This window comes from Periophthalmus magnuspinnatus, chromosome 17 (assembly GCF_009829125.3).
Source record: "Periophthalmus magnuspinnatus isolate fPerMag1 chromosome 17, fPerMag1.2.pri, whole genome shotgun sequence".
Taxonomy (NCBI): Eukaryota; Metazoa; Chordata; class Actinopteri; order Gobiiformes; family Gobiidae; genus Periophthalmus; species Periophthalmus magnuspinnatus.
The window spans coordinates 4,554,879-4,571,770 of record NC_047142.1 but is presented as its reverse complement, the minus strand read 5'-3'; the positions used below and the strand labels follow the sequence as shown (position 1 = coordinate 4,571,770).

General features: G+C 40.9%; 1 protein-coding gene and 2 non-coding genes across 4 annotated transcripts; all 3 read left to right on the top strand.

Moving 5' to 3' along the window:
- Positions 1-1,181: 1,181 nt before the first annotated feature.
- Positions 1,182-16,468, top strand: eif4g1a (eukaryotic translation initiation factor 4 gamma, 1a). 2 transcript variants are annotated; one of them, XM_055228558.1, is made up of 30 exons: positions 1,182-1,594; positions 2,933-3,059; positions 3,785-3,865; positions 5,242-5,418; positions 6,151-6,250; positions 7,647-7,798; positions 8,020-8,112; positions 8,436-8,493; positions 8,573-9,415; positions 9,484-9,569; positions 9,683-9,857; positions 9,926-10,059; positions 10,300-10,419; positions 10,503-10,886; positions 11,120-11,266; positions 11,345-11,581; positions 11,768-11,872; positions 11,970-12,242; positions 12,341-12,458; positions 12,530-12,620; positions 12,782-13,155; positions 13,255-13,370; positions 13,456-13,628; positions 13,714-13,839; positions 13,921-14,002; positions 14,078-14,176; positions 14,247-14,387; positions 14,460-14,541; positions 14,623-14,763; positions 15,169-16,468. In XM_055228558.1, exons 2-30 carry the CDS (start codon positions 2,985-2,987, stop codon positions 15,348-15,350), a joined length of 4,965 nt encoding a protein of 1,654 aa, XP_055084533.1. In that variant the 5' UTR covers positions 1,182-1,594; positions 2,933-2,984; the 3' UTR covers positions 15,351-16,468. The 2 variants fall into 2 exon arrangements, with proteins under 2 accessions (XP_055084533.1, XP_055084532.1); XM_055228557.1 differs by having other exon boundaries at positions 9,680-9,857.
- Positions 10,146-10,222, top strand: LOC117385868 (small nucleolar RNA SNORD66). Its single transcript, XR_004542606.1, has one exon. It is a non-coding gene; the product is annotated as a small nucleolar RNA SNORD66 (small nucleolar RNA).
- Positions 11,621-11,697, top strand: LOC117385869 (small nucleolar RNA SNORD66). Its single transcript, XR_004542607.1, has one exon. It is a non-coding gene; the product is annotated as a small nucleolar RNA SNORD66 (small nucleolar RNA).
- Positions 16,469-16,892: the final 424 nt, after the last annotated feature.

Here is a 16,892-nt window from a genome sequence, read left to right as displayed (position 1 = left end):
ACATTTTTGTTGCTGAGTGTGTTGTTTTTCTTTAATGTCATTTCACAAATAAAATATAAACGAGCAACAGTAGAATTTCACTTAAGTGTTTTTAAATATCACTATATATCCTACTTTATTCACCAACAGAATAGAAGGGCTAAACTAGGGGTGTCTAAAGACCAAATATCAAATATGTTCACAGCAGAGAGGATTCCGGGGGGTTCCCAAACTTTTCAAGCCAGACCTGCTCAATGTGAGGCTGCAGAGAACCGCTACACTCAGGGCTGTACATTTCCACTGTGGAGCACTTGTGCGTAAAGACGCAGTCAGACCACTCCGCGTAAAGTTCGCCATGATCCTCAGGTGAGCGCGGACTAAAAGCGCCAAGTTATGAAAACAAAAAAACATGTGCTCCGCAGCGCTGTCTGTGTTTTAAGAGCCGCATCTGGAGAAAACAAAAGTGAAACTGAAGCGCCTGTCCATGTGAGGATCAGCTGTGCTGCTCCAGTACATTCGTTTGCGTTTTTGTCTTTAGCTACATCTGAACAGACGTCATACAGGATACTACAAAGTATGTTATAAAATAGGAGTTAAAAGAGTTATGAGAGAGCGAAGAGTATGTTTTAAAATAGGAGTTAAAAGAGTTATGAGAGATGGAGGAGAGAGTGGAGGAGAGAGTGGAGGAGCTGCTCCGTGTGACTCTGCACCGGGCCAGAACCGACAACAGCGTTAAAACCTGTGCTGGGAAACAGCTAGTTCATTTCAGTCATCATCCTACATTTTTACTCACATTGTCATTACAATGAACCACTGGTCTATGCAATGAATGAATCATGGAGTGTTTTAACCGAGAGCCAGCGCACCTTGAAGCTTGAAACATACATGTTTACAGTTTTATTATAATGCACTGTTATTGAGGTTATGATTGTAGAATTACTTAGCCCATATGTGCGGTAAAAAGTGCAGTAAAAATGAGGCTGAGGCCCAACAGAAGCTGGTTCGAGGGCCCATAGTTTAACACATATTTAGAATTGTGTGTGAAGCTGTATTAATACGTCATTTACATTCTAACTGTAGGTTATTGCCACATGGGTTTGTTTGGTCATAAAACACGGATAATATTCCTCTATCATTCATCACCTTTCCCGGACCACATGACTGAGGTAACGACATCATCGTTTCATTTTCCCGGAAGTTGCCCATGCGGCTGTTTGGAGGCTACCGGCTCCTGCTCTCAGCGCCATGGCCTCGCTGTGAGTGTCCTCAAAGGCACTGGGTACACACCTCACCGGCAATCCGTAACCATCGACGCCTTGATCATGGACCTCCAGTCCAGGGGGGTGTTTCGGGGCCACTGGAGTAGTCAATAGTATTCCCAAAGTATTGTATTTGTCAGTTTTTAACACTGTCACTTTTGCATCCCGGGGATTTAAACTGCAGTGACAGAAGTGGCATTCATCCATCTGCCGGTTAGCTTAGCACGCTAACACCATAGCCAAGGAACGTTACAGTTTTCTGAAGAAAAGGAATACTATCGTAAACAGAAGACACTGATTACTGAAGCCCTGGTACCTGATTTTCTACCAAACAACACAGCAGTTACTCTTTCCCGGTAAGAAACATTCGCTTTAGTTTATAGCCAAACCGAGGCTGGCGACATTATCTCAAAGGCACAGTTAGCATTAGCATTAGCATTAGACGATCAGGCCTAACTGTCAGTCCTCGGTGAAAATTCAACCATAACATGAAAACTAATAAAAACAACATGTCATTATAATCTACTCACAATTGCAGTATTGTTTGTACATTTATCAAAGCGAGGCAGGACAAATATGTATTTTAGTAGCTCTCAAATGTGGTACTTGGTGCTACCCGGTTCCATCTGGGAGATAACTATATCTACAAGTTGCTCATTAAATCATAATAATGTCTTGTAAAACTAACCTATATCTCTTTAAAACAATGTCTAGTTCTGTACGTTTCCTTCACTGTGAAATCCTGATCTGTTTGACACTCCTGTAAAGTTCAAATGGCCTGTATTCCTCCCTAAACCACCCATAGCTAACCTGCTAACCTTCACCAACAATTACTTCATTGTGATGATATTTAAACGATATGACAAATGTTGCCTTTTCTCTTCCCATATTAGAAAATAATGTTTATAACGTGACTCTTTATGGTCAGTAAAACCTTGAACAGAGACTAATGGCACACGCAACGTTTGCTGTCTGCTAAGTGCTTACTAGCTAGTAGCAGGCCAAGATAATTGTGTATTATTGCTCTATAATGAACACAAATATGTTTCTACAGCAATCCATCTGATTTGATTATGCCTGTGTTAGTTTTAATAATTACTGCCATGTTATTCTGGGTCAGACATGGGTTGATGTTCTGTATAAAACAAGCATGGCATTGCGCTAAGCTAATGCAGATCGTTCTTCTGTTGGCAGCAGGTGTACAGTACATGACACGTATGCATGTAATATTAGTAAAGAAATAAAAATAAAATTAAATTTCTAGTGGTTTTTGCTCCCTATGTGTCTAGGAATTGTTACTGTAGAATAAAAGTCTAGTATTTCTAGTAGTCCCGGATAACATGTCAAATGACCTTTGACCCCAGGTATCCATTTTCTTAATTTCTCCTATTACATAGTTGTGGTGCCAAACGTTTACACTTACAGGTTTATATGGAACAATCTTTGCCTTTTAAGCATCTACTCCTTTACAAGTTTAATTTTTAGGGTTAATATTATATGTACATTTTCAAGTAACATTTCCTCAAACACAACAGAACTTGAGACACTTGTAAAAATGTAATAATGGAGTGATTTGATATTGTATGAATTTCATAGTGTTATCATAGACACATTTAGACCACACCCTTAATGTTGACGTTGCTACATGTCTGTAGACTGTTGATGTTTCATATTTTTATTGCCTTTTTTTGTAGAAAGGCTGGCAACAGAAAGCCACCCTAATGCAGAGCCACACAAGAACGTGAAATGAACAAACCGCCACAGCCTATAACGGGACCTACTTCTGTCCCAAACCCTGCCCCTTCCCCAGGACTGACACAGGTGAGGTTCACCTCACAATTTTCATAACTTTATGGGAACAATATAAATATTTTACTTTGCCCTTGTGTCTATTTCATAATACATGTCCACATTCTGTTACATTGCAAATGAAAAAGGATGACCTTCAAAAGAACATAAATACAACTCATCAGTTGCAATAGCAGTGCAGGTTGGTTAAAATAACGTGGTTTATCTCGCTTCAATTTGACTTTCGACACAAAGAGCGACCACCTGGATGTGCACAGAGGCTGCACAATGTAAAAGCGAGTAAATCTTAAGCTACACTCACAACATAAGCAGCATTTGTCTGTTTCCCTTCAATGCAGCAGTGCACAGCACCGCAGGCTGTCACACCCTGACCGCTCACAGCAGCAGCACTGGACAGTACATACGTAGGAGGGACTGTCGCACTAGAAGAGAGAGAAGAGACGGGTGATGACTGTGAGGGCACAGAGGACACAGTCAATAGAAGGGACTATGGAACAAAGTTAATTTTTGTCATACCTTGAAACAAAAAAAAATCTAAAAGACTTTGTCATTTAGTTCATGTGACGTTGTCAAGTTGTTATTTTTCAACTAATATTTGAATGTTTGATAACTAATAGTGGCCCATTATAGAAATCTGTGGGTATAGCTCTAGGCCTTTGATTTAAAAAATGCTCATCAACCAAATAATCAGAGCATATGTCCTATTAAGTGTAATCTTTTGACTCTTACTCCTTTAGGCTGCCTACGGTCCTGGACAGCCCACATCTCTTGTTTTTGCCACCCCTCCACAAATGAACTCCGCACCTCCACCTAGACAGGTATTGTACACGGCCTAGTTGTCTCTTTGACCATGCTGGGTTTTGTCATGTGCGAAAAATTCCCCCACACTTTGACATGGCCTCTTAATGGCTTAGGTCAACTCTCTTCTTAAACCTAAATCTTAAATTCTGCCTTTCTTTTTGCTGTTCTACCAGTTTGCTGCAGGGCCCCGCACTTTACACCAACAGGTACTAACAACCCTAAGTGTTTCTAACGATTTCTCTAGCTTTTCATAGTCGCATGCCTATATATTAGATTAGTTGTGATTTTAGAAAATGGTAGATTATCATGAAGTCATCTGTGAGTTACTATTTTGTTTAGTCGGCATTCTTAGCTTGTCAGCAAGACTGGATTTGATAATTCTGATTCAAATACTGTTTGATATTGGTAGTGATGCATGCTACATTGAAACTACCACCTGCAGAAATTTCTGATTCATTGCAAAGATGCAAAGACACCCCTTAATAGGTTTCAATACTGAAATACTCTTCACAAACTTAATGAACCTCGCTTTCCACAATGTCTGTCTCCATTTTCAATTCTCATTCCTTCTCTTGCTCTCTGCTCATGTGTTTTGCGGCTGAAGGGTGGATACAGAGCACTGCAGGTAAAAGTTCTTCTCTTTAGCTTCTCTGTTTAAGGAGTAGAGACTCTGTCTCTTGAGTACAGTTTATGCGCACCACTAGTTAACTCAAGTACTGAACACGCCGTGGAGAGTTCACATTCGTGCTTACTTTCAGGTTGTGTCGTGTTCTGCTCATCTGTTGCTATAGCCATCACTGATCTGGTCTATCTTTCTAATCTTATTGACTGCGTACCGTAGTGTTAAACTGTAATTACATTTTCAACAAGTTTATAAAGTTGTGTTTTTTTATATTCCGGTCCCACTGACTAATTAACTATTCCAAAGGTTTTTAACTGAAAGCTTTATACTATTTGTCTTTCTAAATAAATAAATAAATAAAATCTATCTTTTTATTTGATATAAAACACTACATTTTGTTCTATTAGAATAATATTTGGTCACATTTGAAAATCCTTAATATGATCAATTAATCTTTAGGGAAAAACACAGTATACTTGTCAGACTTTTTCTTTCATATTGATATTGGTGTAGCAAGTGTTGAGATGAACTAGGGCTGTTCCCATACAGCACATTTTTTTGACATCGGTTCTAAATTACAGACTGACATCAGCGCTATACTGACTTTTTATTAAGCATTGGCAGCTTCCCTGAGGATCTGATCAAATCCAAAATTATGGTATCGGAACAACCCTAAAAGGAGCACAGCTCTGCATACTGCGCAGTTGCATTTATCTTCAACATGACAGTACTAATCTCTTGTCTCTTGTCCCTCTATTGTTTGTTCTTCAGGGTTACTATCCAAACCGGCCAGCTATGCCTGCCAGTACTCCAAGGGTAGTGCCGAGCAGTGGCCCACGACCGGTAGCGTCCCATGTCTATCCCCCAGGCTCCCAGATGATGATGATCCCCCAGCAGCAGATTCCTTTTGCTGGATCTCCCCAGGGTTATTTTATTCCCCCTGGGCAGGTGGGTTGCACTTTAAGGCCTTTTTATTAGCACACCTCAGTTCTTATCCCACAAGCTACAGAATTCACACGAGTGTCTTAACGTCCTCCTTTATTAGCTGTTGTTAGCATTGTTGTTATCGCATGTATAGGACTCAGCCTCCTTTTCTGCAGTAGAGAACCATTCAGAGTAATGTAGAGCTGCGTAATTATTTTTGGTGCAGTGGAAATTGTATTGTTGCACATAGAGGAGTAAATGCACAATTCTGCCACGACTACAGTGGGCTATGTTTGTGTAGATTTTGGTTGTGATTTGGCATGAGACAATATTGAAATTTGGTATCACAATTAAAATGGCCAAAATTGTCACGATAATTATTAAAGATACAGAGTTTAAAAATGTTATGGATATGAATATTTATAATTTTAATGTTATCAGTTGGTTCCATATTTATCAACTGTTATAGTACTGTAATTGAACTGTACATAAACAGAAATTTTGTATTCTTAATAAAGATTGAATTGAACTATGATCTTGAAGAGAACATCATGGAAGTAGTTTTTTTCTGCACATTCTGGTGATATGATGAATATCTTTGTTGGCAATGATCACGATTATATAAAGCGATTAGTGTCAACAATGTTTATCACGATAAACAATATCATTGTTTATTGTCCCATCCCTAACTGTGATTTGATTACACAAGCTACTTCATCATTTTAACAGTTTTTTACACATCCTGTTGGTTTTCAGTACCGGGCTCCATACATGGCAACCACTCAGCAGTATCCTGTGACAAGTGGAACAGCAGGTTTCTATCCAAGCACTAGTCCTGCTGAATATCCAGGTTTTGGTAGGTATTCCTTTGCTCTCGAAGATCAGGCACAACCATGACATTATTATGAGACACTTTTATATTAAACATGAGAAGTACAGATAATCTTCATCAGATGGCTTTATATCTTTATAGTCATGAACAAGCATCAAAATAATCTACACAAAAACACAATTGTTCAAAAACATTCATGTCAGGTTTTCTTTACAGTATTATCAGAAAATGGAGCAGGTCATGGTTTTGCTTGAGATGTCTTGCCTCTGTTTTTTGGTCAAAATAACTGTAGTGAACTGCGTGCGGTCTGGCTCAAATGCTTCAGCCTGTGTTTTCACTTGAAATGACCTTTACGGTTCCATGAAATGCTTTCATCATTCTTATCGATACAAAGTGTTCCTCTAACTATTAAGTTAATCTTGCGTGGCCAAATATCTCAAATGAAGAGTACAATATGTAGTTTGTCATTTCATGGGCCGATTTTTAACCCCCTGCCTCCCCTAGATATTCTCATTAACTCATTCTGCATCTGTCTTTTCCTGCCCCCTCTGCTTCTTTCCTGCCTCTCCCGTCCCTCACTCCCTTTTCTCTTGTGCTGCGTGGTTCAGAGCCCCCTCTTGCTGCGAGGGAGAGGCGGGGTGGTGGGGGGAGAGGCGCTGCCCGAGAGAACGGCCGTCTCTCTCTCCACGGTGCTCCGCTCACCTCCCAGCGTTACCCTGGTGAGTAGTGGCGTGTGAGTGTGCGCTTGTGTTGTCAGCAGCTGCAGTGGGGTACTCTCTTTCAAAGGCTGTTATCAATATACTTGACTCAAGAACTTTGTGGCATCTAGGCACGGGACGATATTGAAATTTGGAGTCACGATTCTCATGGCCAGAATAATTGCGATTAACGGTTATATCACGATAATTATTGTTGCTGACAGTTTAAAAATGTTCTGGATATGAATAATTACAATTTGAATGTTATGAATAGATTCCAAATTTAAACAACTGTTGAAGTATTGTACTTTCATATAAGTGAAAACAACAGTGATCTAGAGGAGATCATAAGGGAGTAGTAGTTTTTTTTCTTCACATTCTGGAGACACAATGGTGATTATCGCAATCATATAAAAAGTGCCACGAACAATTATCGTTTATCGTCCCATCCCTAGTGGCATCAGGGCCTGATTTGAGTCCAGTAAATCAAATATGTTGTTATATTTGAAGGTACACAACACTGAATATAGTCAAATCTGGAGACTGCCCATAAACACTCAGTTCAGGCGCATGCTGTTTTATTGGTCAGTAAGCTTTAGTTTTCAGAATGGCTTGAAAGTTTATATGCAAACAACTGATAAAATCCCCATTTTGTTTTAGTAATTTAACATAAACCCTATCCATGTTTGTTTAGTAAGCTTTTATTTATTTTATTTTTGCAGCTGGAGCATACTATTCAGCGCAGCCGCAGTACGCCCCATCTGTCCAGCCTCAGCCAATGATGGTCAACCCAGCTCAGCAACAGCAACAAGCTCCACCACCTCAGCAAGCCCCGCCCCCGTCACAAGGCCCTGTAAAGAGGGAGCGCAAACCGGTAGTGTGTCTCAACAATAGGCACTCGCTGCTCTTGTCTAAGGTCAAAAAAGAGAATGAATATTGGCTGTTGAATGCAGAACATTCCTTTTTACGTTCATCTAACAATAGTTTTTATTATGATGGCTTGGTGCTACATAACCTGGGAGCAAATGGTCACATACACTTCTGTTTCATGTTAGGCATGTTTTAGAACAAAATTCTTCTTGTTTTATGTTGAAGATAAGAATACGAGATCCCAACCAAGGAGGACGGGACATTACAGAGGAGATCATGGCAGGTGGGCGTTCCTCCTCCACACCGACTCCTCCACAGGTAAACAACAAGTCTTTTACATGTTCATTGACTGTTATATGTGAAGGAGAGCAGCAACTATCATCAGTTTAAGATTTACTACATTCTTGAGATAGTAGAATTTTGAGTCAAACACTCGTAATTTACTCATTTCTACTACACGTTTTTTTATTTGTCTTTCTGTTTTGTTTATTTTCTACCCTGTTTAATATCCTCCCAGTGTATAACTTGCATGTGGAGCGGATTGTGAGGGGGAGGGGGGTGTGCGCATCTCCAGTTATTTTTCCAGTTATTTCTACCTTCTTGCCTTACCTACCTTTTTTTTTTTTTCCATTCTGCCTTAGCCTGCCATGGCAGACAGTCCCACTCAAACTAATGGAGAAGTGATGCCACCACAAAGAGGTGAATACTGTTTTACTTGATTGTTTTTAGGTTTTATTACTTTTACAAAACTTTTTAAAAAAATTTGTTTTAATTGCAGATGAAAATGTTGAAGATCCTCCGTGTGCTGACTCCTCATCACCTCCTGCTACCACAAATGTTGAGGTTCTCGATGAGCCAAAGCAGGAAATCGACACAGAATCAACGATGGACATAGCTTCACAATCTGTAGACCTTACACCAGCTCCAGATGTGTCCTTATCAATAAAGGATCAGCAGCCATCCCCTCCACCCACCCCAGACGTGGAGACCTCTACTTCTGAAGAGGCACATCAAGTTCATGCTGATGTTAGTGATACAGTAGATGCACCGGTGGGTCCTTCTGCATCATTAGCTGCACAAGATATGCCTGTCAAAAAAGAAGAACCACAAATTGCTCCTATTGAGAAGGCGCCGGAAAATGAACAGAAGATCGAAGTGGTTAAACCTGATGAGCCAGTGGTTGTAACTTCATTGGGACCCTCAGTAGAAGAGGCAGCCCCTATAAAAGCAGAAAGCGATGAGACTGTTAGCTCAGAATCTACATCTGTCACTGACGTCCCTGAGCCCTCCGCCTCCACACAGGAATCTGCAGTGCCACAGGCTGAAAATGGAGATGCCAGTTCAGATGGAGAGCTTAAACCCACAGTTGAGAAAACAGAGCCTTCTCTTCCCAACGGCTTTCCACAAGATGTTGAGGAGATGTCCGAGGAATTGGCAATACCCGACACTAAACCACTTGACCAGTCTGAAATTGGTCAATCTCAGGAACCTTCCTCAGTGGAAAAAATGGCAGTGCCCACCCAGGAGCAAGAGGAGGATGAAAAAGAGGAAAAGAATGAGAAAAGCGAGGCTGCTGCACCACCCCCTGTTACCTCTGCAACCGAGGAGTCCACTATGCAAGGTTGTAGTGTTTTCTTTTCCTAATAAAGAATGTGGATTGTTTCATGTCTAATTGGTCTGTTTTTACAGCTGCTACATCTGTGCCAAAGAAAAAAAAGAGCATGAAAGATCTTGACAAGAAGGACTTTGGGACTCTCCTAGACGCCTTTACAGAGGTGTGTGGCTTTGATGTATCGATAGAAACATGGACAAACTAGTATCCATTTAAAAATCTTTTCACTTTTGTTATTTCCACTTTGATTCTAATTGCTTTCTTTCTATCCAGCAGAAGGATATTAAACCCCTTCCTGAGCCTGTGATCGTTCAAGCTGAACCTGCCCCAGCTGCGCCAGTCGAAACTCCCGCTGAGGTTGTAGAAGAGACCTGGGAGGAGAAAGAAGACAAACAGAATGAAATTAAACGCAAAGCAGAGGCCACAGAGCAGAAATATCAATACAAAGAAGGTACATTCCAAATTGTATTTCTCTGAATCCTTTTTATTTGTTTTAACTAAACCTACATTTTCTTTCAGAACAATGGAAGCCAATTAATCCAGAAGCAAAGAAGCGGTACGATAGGGAGTTTTTGCTGGGATTCCAGTTCAGCAGTGCCAGTATGCACAAACCAGAGGGCCTGCCAATCATCAGTGATGTTGTTCTTGACAAGGTACATCATTATATTCTAGTAAAATTATGAAAGTGCATAGCCTTGTCACTGCTGTAGAGCGTTAACAGCCTCTGCACTGTATCCCGCTTCAATGATGACTTTTGTTTTGTGCCACGTGTCTGGGCCACTGAGTATCTATGATGGTTTTGAGGATCTGAAGAAGCAGTTTGTGTACTGACCTACTCATGTCTGTGTGGTTGGCATTAATCTGAAAGTTGTTTTTTTTTTGTCTATCTTTAGGTGAACAAGACCCCACTGCGTCCTGCGGACCCAGGTCGACTAATGAATGCTGGTCCTGATTTCACTCCCTCATATTTGGGTAACTTAGGAAGCAGATCAGTGGGAGGACCACGAGGCCCAGTAAGAATTGAAAAATAGTTTAAGTAAAAATCAATGTAGAGCAATATGGTGAATTGGCAATTTATACTTTTTATTTTAAATAGCCTCCAGGACCTCGGCGTTCTCAGCCAGGTCAGCGAAAGGAACCTAGGAAAATCATCAGCAGCATGAATGAGGACATTCAGCTGAACAAGGCTGAAAAGGCTTGGAAACCATCTTTGAAAAAGTCTACAACACGTGGCCGTGGAGAAGAGGTTGACGAGGATGATCCTGAACAGATGAAGACTCAAGAGGTGTTGAAAAGACTGCGTAGTATCCTCAACAAACTGACCCCTCAGAAGTTTCAAGAGCTGATGAAGCAAGTGACAGAACTGCCAATAGATACTGAGGAGAGACTGAAAGGAGCCATTGATCTCATCTTTGAAAAGGCCATCATGGAGCCCAACTTTTCTGTAGCTTATGCCAACATGTGTCGTTGCCTCATGGGGGTAAGTCATCTGTCTTTGAACTATTTTCTTGAACAGTGACGTGACCTGAGTAACCATTGCACAGTTTATTGTACATGTAAATTATGATGATTCATTGTCTTGCCTGATTATGGTCATTACAGGCTTAATGATACCTTCTGCTTAATGCCACGTGTCTGTCTGCTTCTTACTCAGCCCCATCTCGGGCCATGTCTATGAATAACACCTTAAATTGTTATTTATATTCACTACAGTTAAAGGTCCCTACTACAGAAAAGCCAGGAGCCACAGCAAACTTTCGCAAACTTCTGTTAAATCGTTGTCAAAAGGAATTTGAAAAGGATCAAGATGATGATGAAATATTTGAGAAAAAACAGAAAGAGTTGGATGCTGCAAATGAAGTAAGTGGCTCAATTATTATTATTAAATGTATTAAATGAGTCATTGAAGGTTCTTATAACAATTGCCTACATTTTTAGGGTGAAGAGCGTGATCGTTTGAAGGTGGAGCTTGAGGAAGCCAAAGATAAAGCCCGACGGCGGTCACTGGGAAACATCAAGTTCATTGGCGAGCTTTTCAAACTGAAGATGCTGACAGAAGCCATTATGCACGACTGTGTTGTAAAACTATTGAAGAATCATGATGAGGAGTCTCTTGAGTGTCTATGCAGGTTGCTGTCTACAATTGGCAAAGACCTGGACTTTGAAAAGGCAAAGGTACATGTGAGCATAAATACCTTTTAACATATAGACTATCTCTGAAGGATGACTTTTAATTTGTGCCACGTGTCTGGGCCACTGAACATTGGTGATGGTAATGAGGAACTGAAGAGAACTCACTCACACCCTTAATGTTGAACTTTGAAATTGAAACTTGTATTTCATTAAAACTATTTTTTCTAGCCCCGCATGGACCAGTATTTTAACCAAATGGACAAAATCATAAAAGAGAGAAAGACCTCGTCAAGAATTCGTTTCATGCTGCAAGATGTCTTGGACCTCAGAAGGGTATTGCCAGATAGATTTTTAGATGGAGTAGAGTACATTTCTGATTTGCAACTCTGAAAAAGGAAGGTATTACAATTTGCCTCATGTTCGTCTATAGAGTAACTGGGTGCCTCGAAGAGCAGACCAGGGACCTAAAACAATTGATCAGATCCACAAGGAGGCAGAGCTGGAGGAGCACAGGGAGCAGATAAAGGTCCAGCAACAGCTTCTGTCTAAGAAGGACAGCGGAGGCAGAATGAGCATGGGCGGCCGAGGTCCCCACACACCCGGAGGAGGCAGGACCAACCAGCCCCAGGACGAGGGATGGAACACTGTCCCCATTTCCAAGAATAGACCCATAGACACCACCCGCCTGAGCAAAATCACTAAGGTATCTTGAAGCCTGTCGTCTACACTTGTATATGATTTGGTTTTACTTAAAGCATTATTCAGATTTTTATCTCATGCTCATATCTTGTTTTCTTGTAGCCTGGTGCAATGGACTTTAACAATCAGTTGCTGGCTCCAGGTGGTAAAGGAATGTGGGGTAGCTGGGGAAAAGGCAGCAGTGGAGGAAGTGGAACTAAACCATCCAGTGGAGAGCAGGGTAAAATATAAAACGATAACTGAGTTTGATATAACATTACTCTTGTTAATCACGTCTTCACTCATCTTTAGATTCAAGCCGTCCTGCTACCAGCACACTGAACCGTTTCTCGGCCCTGCAGTCTGGGTCCTCATCGGAGTCTGATCGCAGAGTTCCTCAGAGGTATTCACGTTGACTGTGTTATTGTGTTACTGTATCTCCTCATTGCTTTCCCTAATTCTCTAACTCTTTAGTGGTTGGAAGAATAGAAATTAACACACAAAACACAAAGTAATTCCAGTTAATGTCTGAGTCATGGTTCATTTTCATTTTATTTTATTAAGGTCAAGCTCCAGTCGGGAACGTGGGGTTGGTGACAGAGAGCGTTATGACCGTTTTGATCGGAGGGAAGGACGAGACGGTGATAGGAGCAACCGCCCTGAAATCACCAAGAGAAGTTTCAGCCGAGAATCCCAGGAGCGCAGCCGAGGAGGAGAGGGCCGCAGCGCCATGGATTCTGTGCGTCGTGTGGCCAGCATGACAGACGACCGTGACAGGGGCAGTCGTGACAGGGGAAGCCGCGACAGGGGAAGCCGCGACAGGGGCAGCATTGATAGGGGCAGCATTGACAGGGGCAGCATTGACAGGGGCAGCCGCGACCAGGGCAGTCGAGACAGGGGGAGCAAAGACCGTGCTGCAAGTAAAGACATACCTTCTGGTTAGCATTTTTTTAAATTTATTTTGACTTTGATCAGACAGCCACACACAAAAATATTTTTCAGAGTACCCTAATTCTGGAATTTAATTGTGATTTCAGTTAAGCGTGAAAGTGCCCCGACGCCACCTCCACCTAAACCTGCTTTGTCTGAAGAAGAGTTGGAGAAGAAGTCAAATGCCATAATTGAAGAATACCTCCACATTAATGACTTGAAGGTAAATGATGAGCTTTACTCTGAAATTTCAAGGATTCTACTGAATAAATAAACACAAACCAATGTTTTTCCCCTTTGTCTTGTAGGAAGCATTGCAGTGCGTTGCAGAGCTGAACAGTGTCTCCCTGCTTTTCGTTTTTGTACGGGTCGGTTTGGAATCGACACTTGAACGCAGCACCATTGCCCGGGAGCACATGGGGCTGCTGCTGCATCAGCTGATCAAGGCCGGGAGTCTGCTGCCGCAGCAGTACTATAAAGGGTGAGCTTGGGGGCCTTTGGGAGACACTTTCTTAGAATTGTATGTAATTGAATCATTTTATAATGTTTAAACTGTGCTGCTGTAGGCTTCATGAGATCTTAGAAGTGGCAGAGGATATGGAAATAGATATACCTCACATCTGGCTTTACCTGGGTGAGCTCATCACCCCTATGCTACATGAAGGTGGGCTCTCTATGGGACAGCTCTTCAGGTAAGTACAATATTGTTTTGTTCGACACTTTACTAATGTCAGTAACAGGTGAAAATAGTACACAATGTCTTTTGGTTTCAGGGAGATTTCAAAGCCTCTAGTGCCTCTTGGAAAGGCGGGTGTGCTACTGGTACAAATCTTAAACATGCTCTGTAAAGGAATGGTAGGTGATGTCAGCTTTTAATACAATCTATGTTCATTGATAAACTGTGACAGGGAATTACTTTTTAACTTTTAGACCCCCAAGAAAGTTGGGGCCATGTGGACTGAAGCTGGCCTGAACTGGAAGGACTTTCTGCCCAGTGATGAAGATGTTAACAAATTTGTAACAGATCAGGTTTGTAATATAACAGGTTTGTTAAATAGTGCTTCAGATGAAGAGTTTAAAATCTATTGATGTATTTTAGAAACTGGAGTACACCTTAGGAGAAGAAGTGGCATCAAAAGACGGCAATAAAAAAGTTTTCACTGGAGAGGAGCTTAGCAAACAGCTGGATAGACTCCTTCAGGACAAAGCAGACAACCAGCGCATTCGTGATTGGATCGAGGTGTGTAATTGGACTCATTCTATTGTTTTTAGTCTAAAACTTCAATATTTAAGATTTATTTTTTTTTAACAGGCCAATTTGGACGAACAGCAAACTGCATCAAACCTGTTCATTCGTGCATTGATGACATCAGTCTGTCAGTCTGCTATCATCTGTAAGCTGCAAACATACCACAAGTGGGATGATTTTTCGTGTTTCTGGCTTTGATTTTAATGCGGGTGATCTCTTTTCATAGGCGATAACCCGTACAAAGTGGATGCAGAGCAGATTGATCAAAGGGCCAGCTTGTTACAGAGATATCTTTATGATGAACAGAAAGAGTTGCAGGCCCTTTATGCCCTTCAAGCACTAATGGTACAAATGGAGCAGCCTGCAAGTAAGTACGACAAAACATCTATTAGAAACTAATATTCAAAACTATTTGATTATATTTTATGGCAAATTGTTCCAGTTATAGCACTGTACCTGATTTGTAGAGTTTTAAAAAGTTAATTCCAAATCTTTTGCAGAAACTAGCATTCCTAGCATCTGTTGAGTTTATCAGCGTGTTTCACACTTCAGAGGCCAACTAGCATGCTAACACTGCACCAGTGTTTGCAATAGATAAAAATACTCTATAATTAGACAGCACACAGTGATCTCAAGAGCTGCCTTTACAACTTACCTGCACGAAACATTTTTTTACATGAAAAAATATTGGGTACAGCCCCTTAAAGTATAAAAATTAGGGTTTTGGAGTTTTTCATTTGCATATGAATTCAATGCTGAACTTTGTGTCTAGACCTGCTGCGCATGTTCTTCGATGCCTTGTATGATGAGGATGTGATTAAAGAGGAGGCCTTTTACAAATGGGAGTCTAGTAAAGACCCAGCAGAGCAGACGGGCAAAGGTGTGGCCTTGAAGTCTGTCACAGCGTTCTTCACCTGGCTCCGTGAGGCAGAAGAGGAGTCGGACAAAGACTAAAGACGATACAAACCGCTGCTGTTTTGGCCTTGACCCAGCAGGTGGTTGTAAGGAGACATGATACTTTGTCAGTGGAAGACTCGTATTACTATCAGTCCTCAATGAGGATACATGTGTGTTCTCCTTTTCTTCTTCGAGGAATGGACTCAAAACTATCACTTCTCTCTCCTCTGATCCCTCATTATGTCCCACCTGCTTGTTGCAGCAAGTGTCCTCATCTAATAAACTTGAAAACTGGTGCAGCAGGAATGCTTTGTAACTAAGTTTGAAATATGCCACATCACTACTAGACTTTTTTCTTTTTTTTTTTAAACCAATGACACACAAGCGAGCTGCTGTTTTTATGGTTCTAGGTCATTCTCATCCCTACCATTGTGTGTAAATCAGGCATGGGGTGTTCTGGGTGTGGGGATCATGCCATAATGTGTCCAGTCCAAACACAGCTCCTTTTTGTCCATCACTTAGTGTGCAGCATGACTGAAGTGTGTTTATAATAATGATACAGATGAAATGTCGACAGGAAAATGTACATTGCTAACTAATCTTAAATTGACAGATGGAGTTTTTAAGCAAACAGTTCTATTTTTTTCCCTCTTGTTTCCTATTGATGGAGCTCACAGAGGACACTGACTATATGACTTTGACTGTGACTACAGGATGGTCTTAATGCTTCCTCAAAGCCATGGTCTCCCAGTAGTGACTGACCTGTTTCCTTTTCTGAAGCTGTGGGAGAGAAACCCAATCATTAAAACTTGAAACCTACAGAAATTGACTTGAGATATATACATTAAAACACAGAAATGATCTGATAGCCTTTTCTACTAGAGGTAGAAACTATTTCAGGACAGTTCTGTAAATATATAAAGATTTTTTTAGTTTTATTTTTCAGAAACAATAAATTGCCGATGTAATTGCAGTGTATCCTTTTCCGCTGAAAGCATTGTTGTCCAGATGCAGAGAGGTGCTTTAGATAATCCATTGATTATTAGTTTTATTGGGATTTTTTTGTAAATACTTTTTTTTTGCTTTCTTTATTTAAGAAAATAATGCTTCTTTGCATCTGAAACTGGAACGATGAGTTAATGGGACATTGCAAATAAAGGACTTCTTAAAATGCATAGTATCTCACTTGTCATTCTTTTACCAACTCAGTGTCATAATTCTATTTACTCCTTGGACTTCAGATGCCCTGAACGCAGAGTTTTATTACATCTCACTCGTTCTGGATTTTCAGACCATTATTTTATCCACTACAATATCATCAATGTCACTTTCAAATAACTGAGGAGGGCAAATCCAAGGGCTTCTATCTTCAAAAACCTGTGTTTTTATGACCAATAGAACCATTGTATTTTCACTTTGATGAATCATCTCGTTTTTGATCAATTCTGCTTGTTTTATTCTTAACTGAAATGCTTTTCCCTCAGTCAGTGAACGCTCTGCGGAGCTTTGGGGGAGTCCTCTGGCTGTGGGAGGGGACACCGCCTTGCGTTATGACGCTTACATTTGGGAGACATTTGGACAGCCTATGTCACACATATA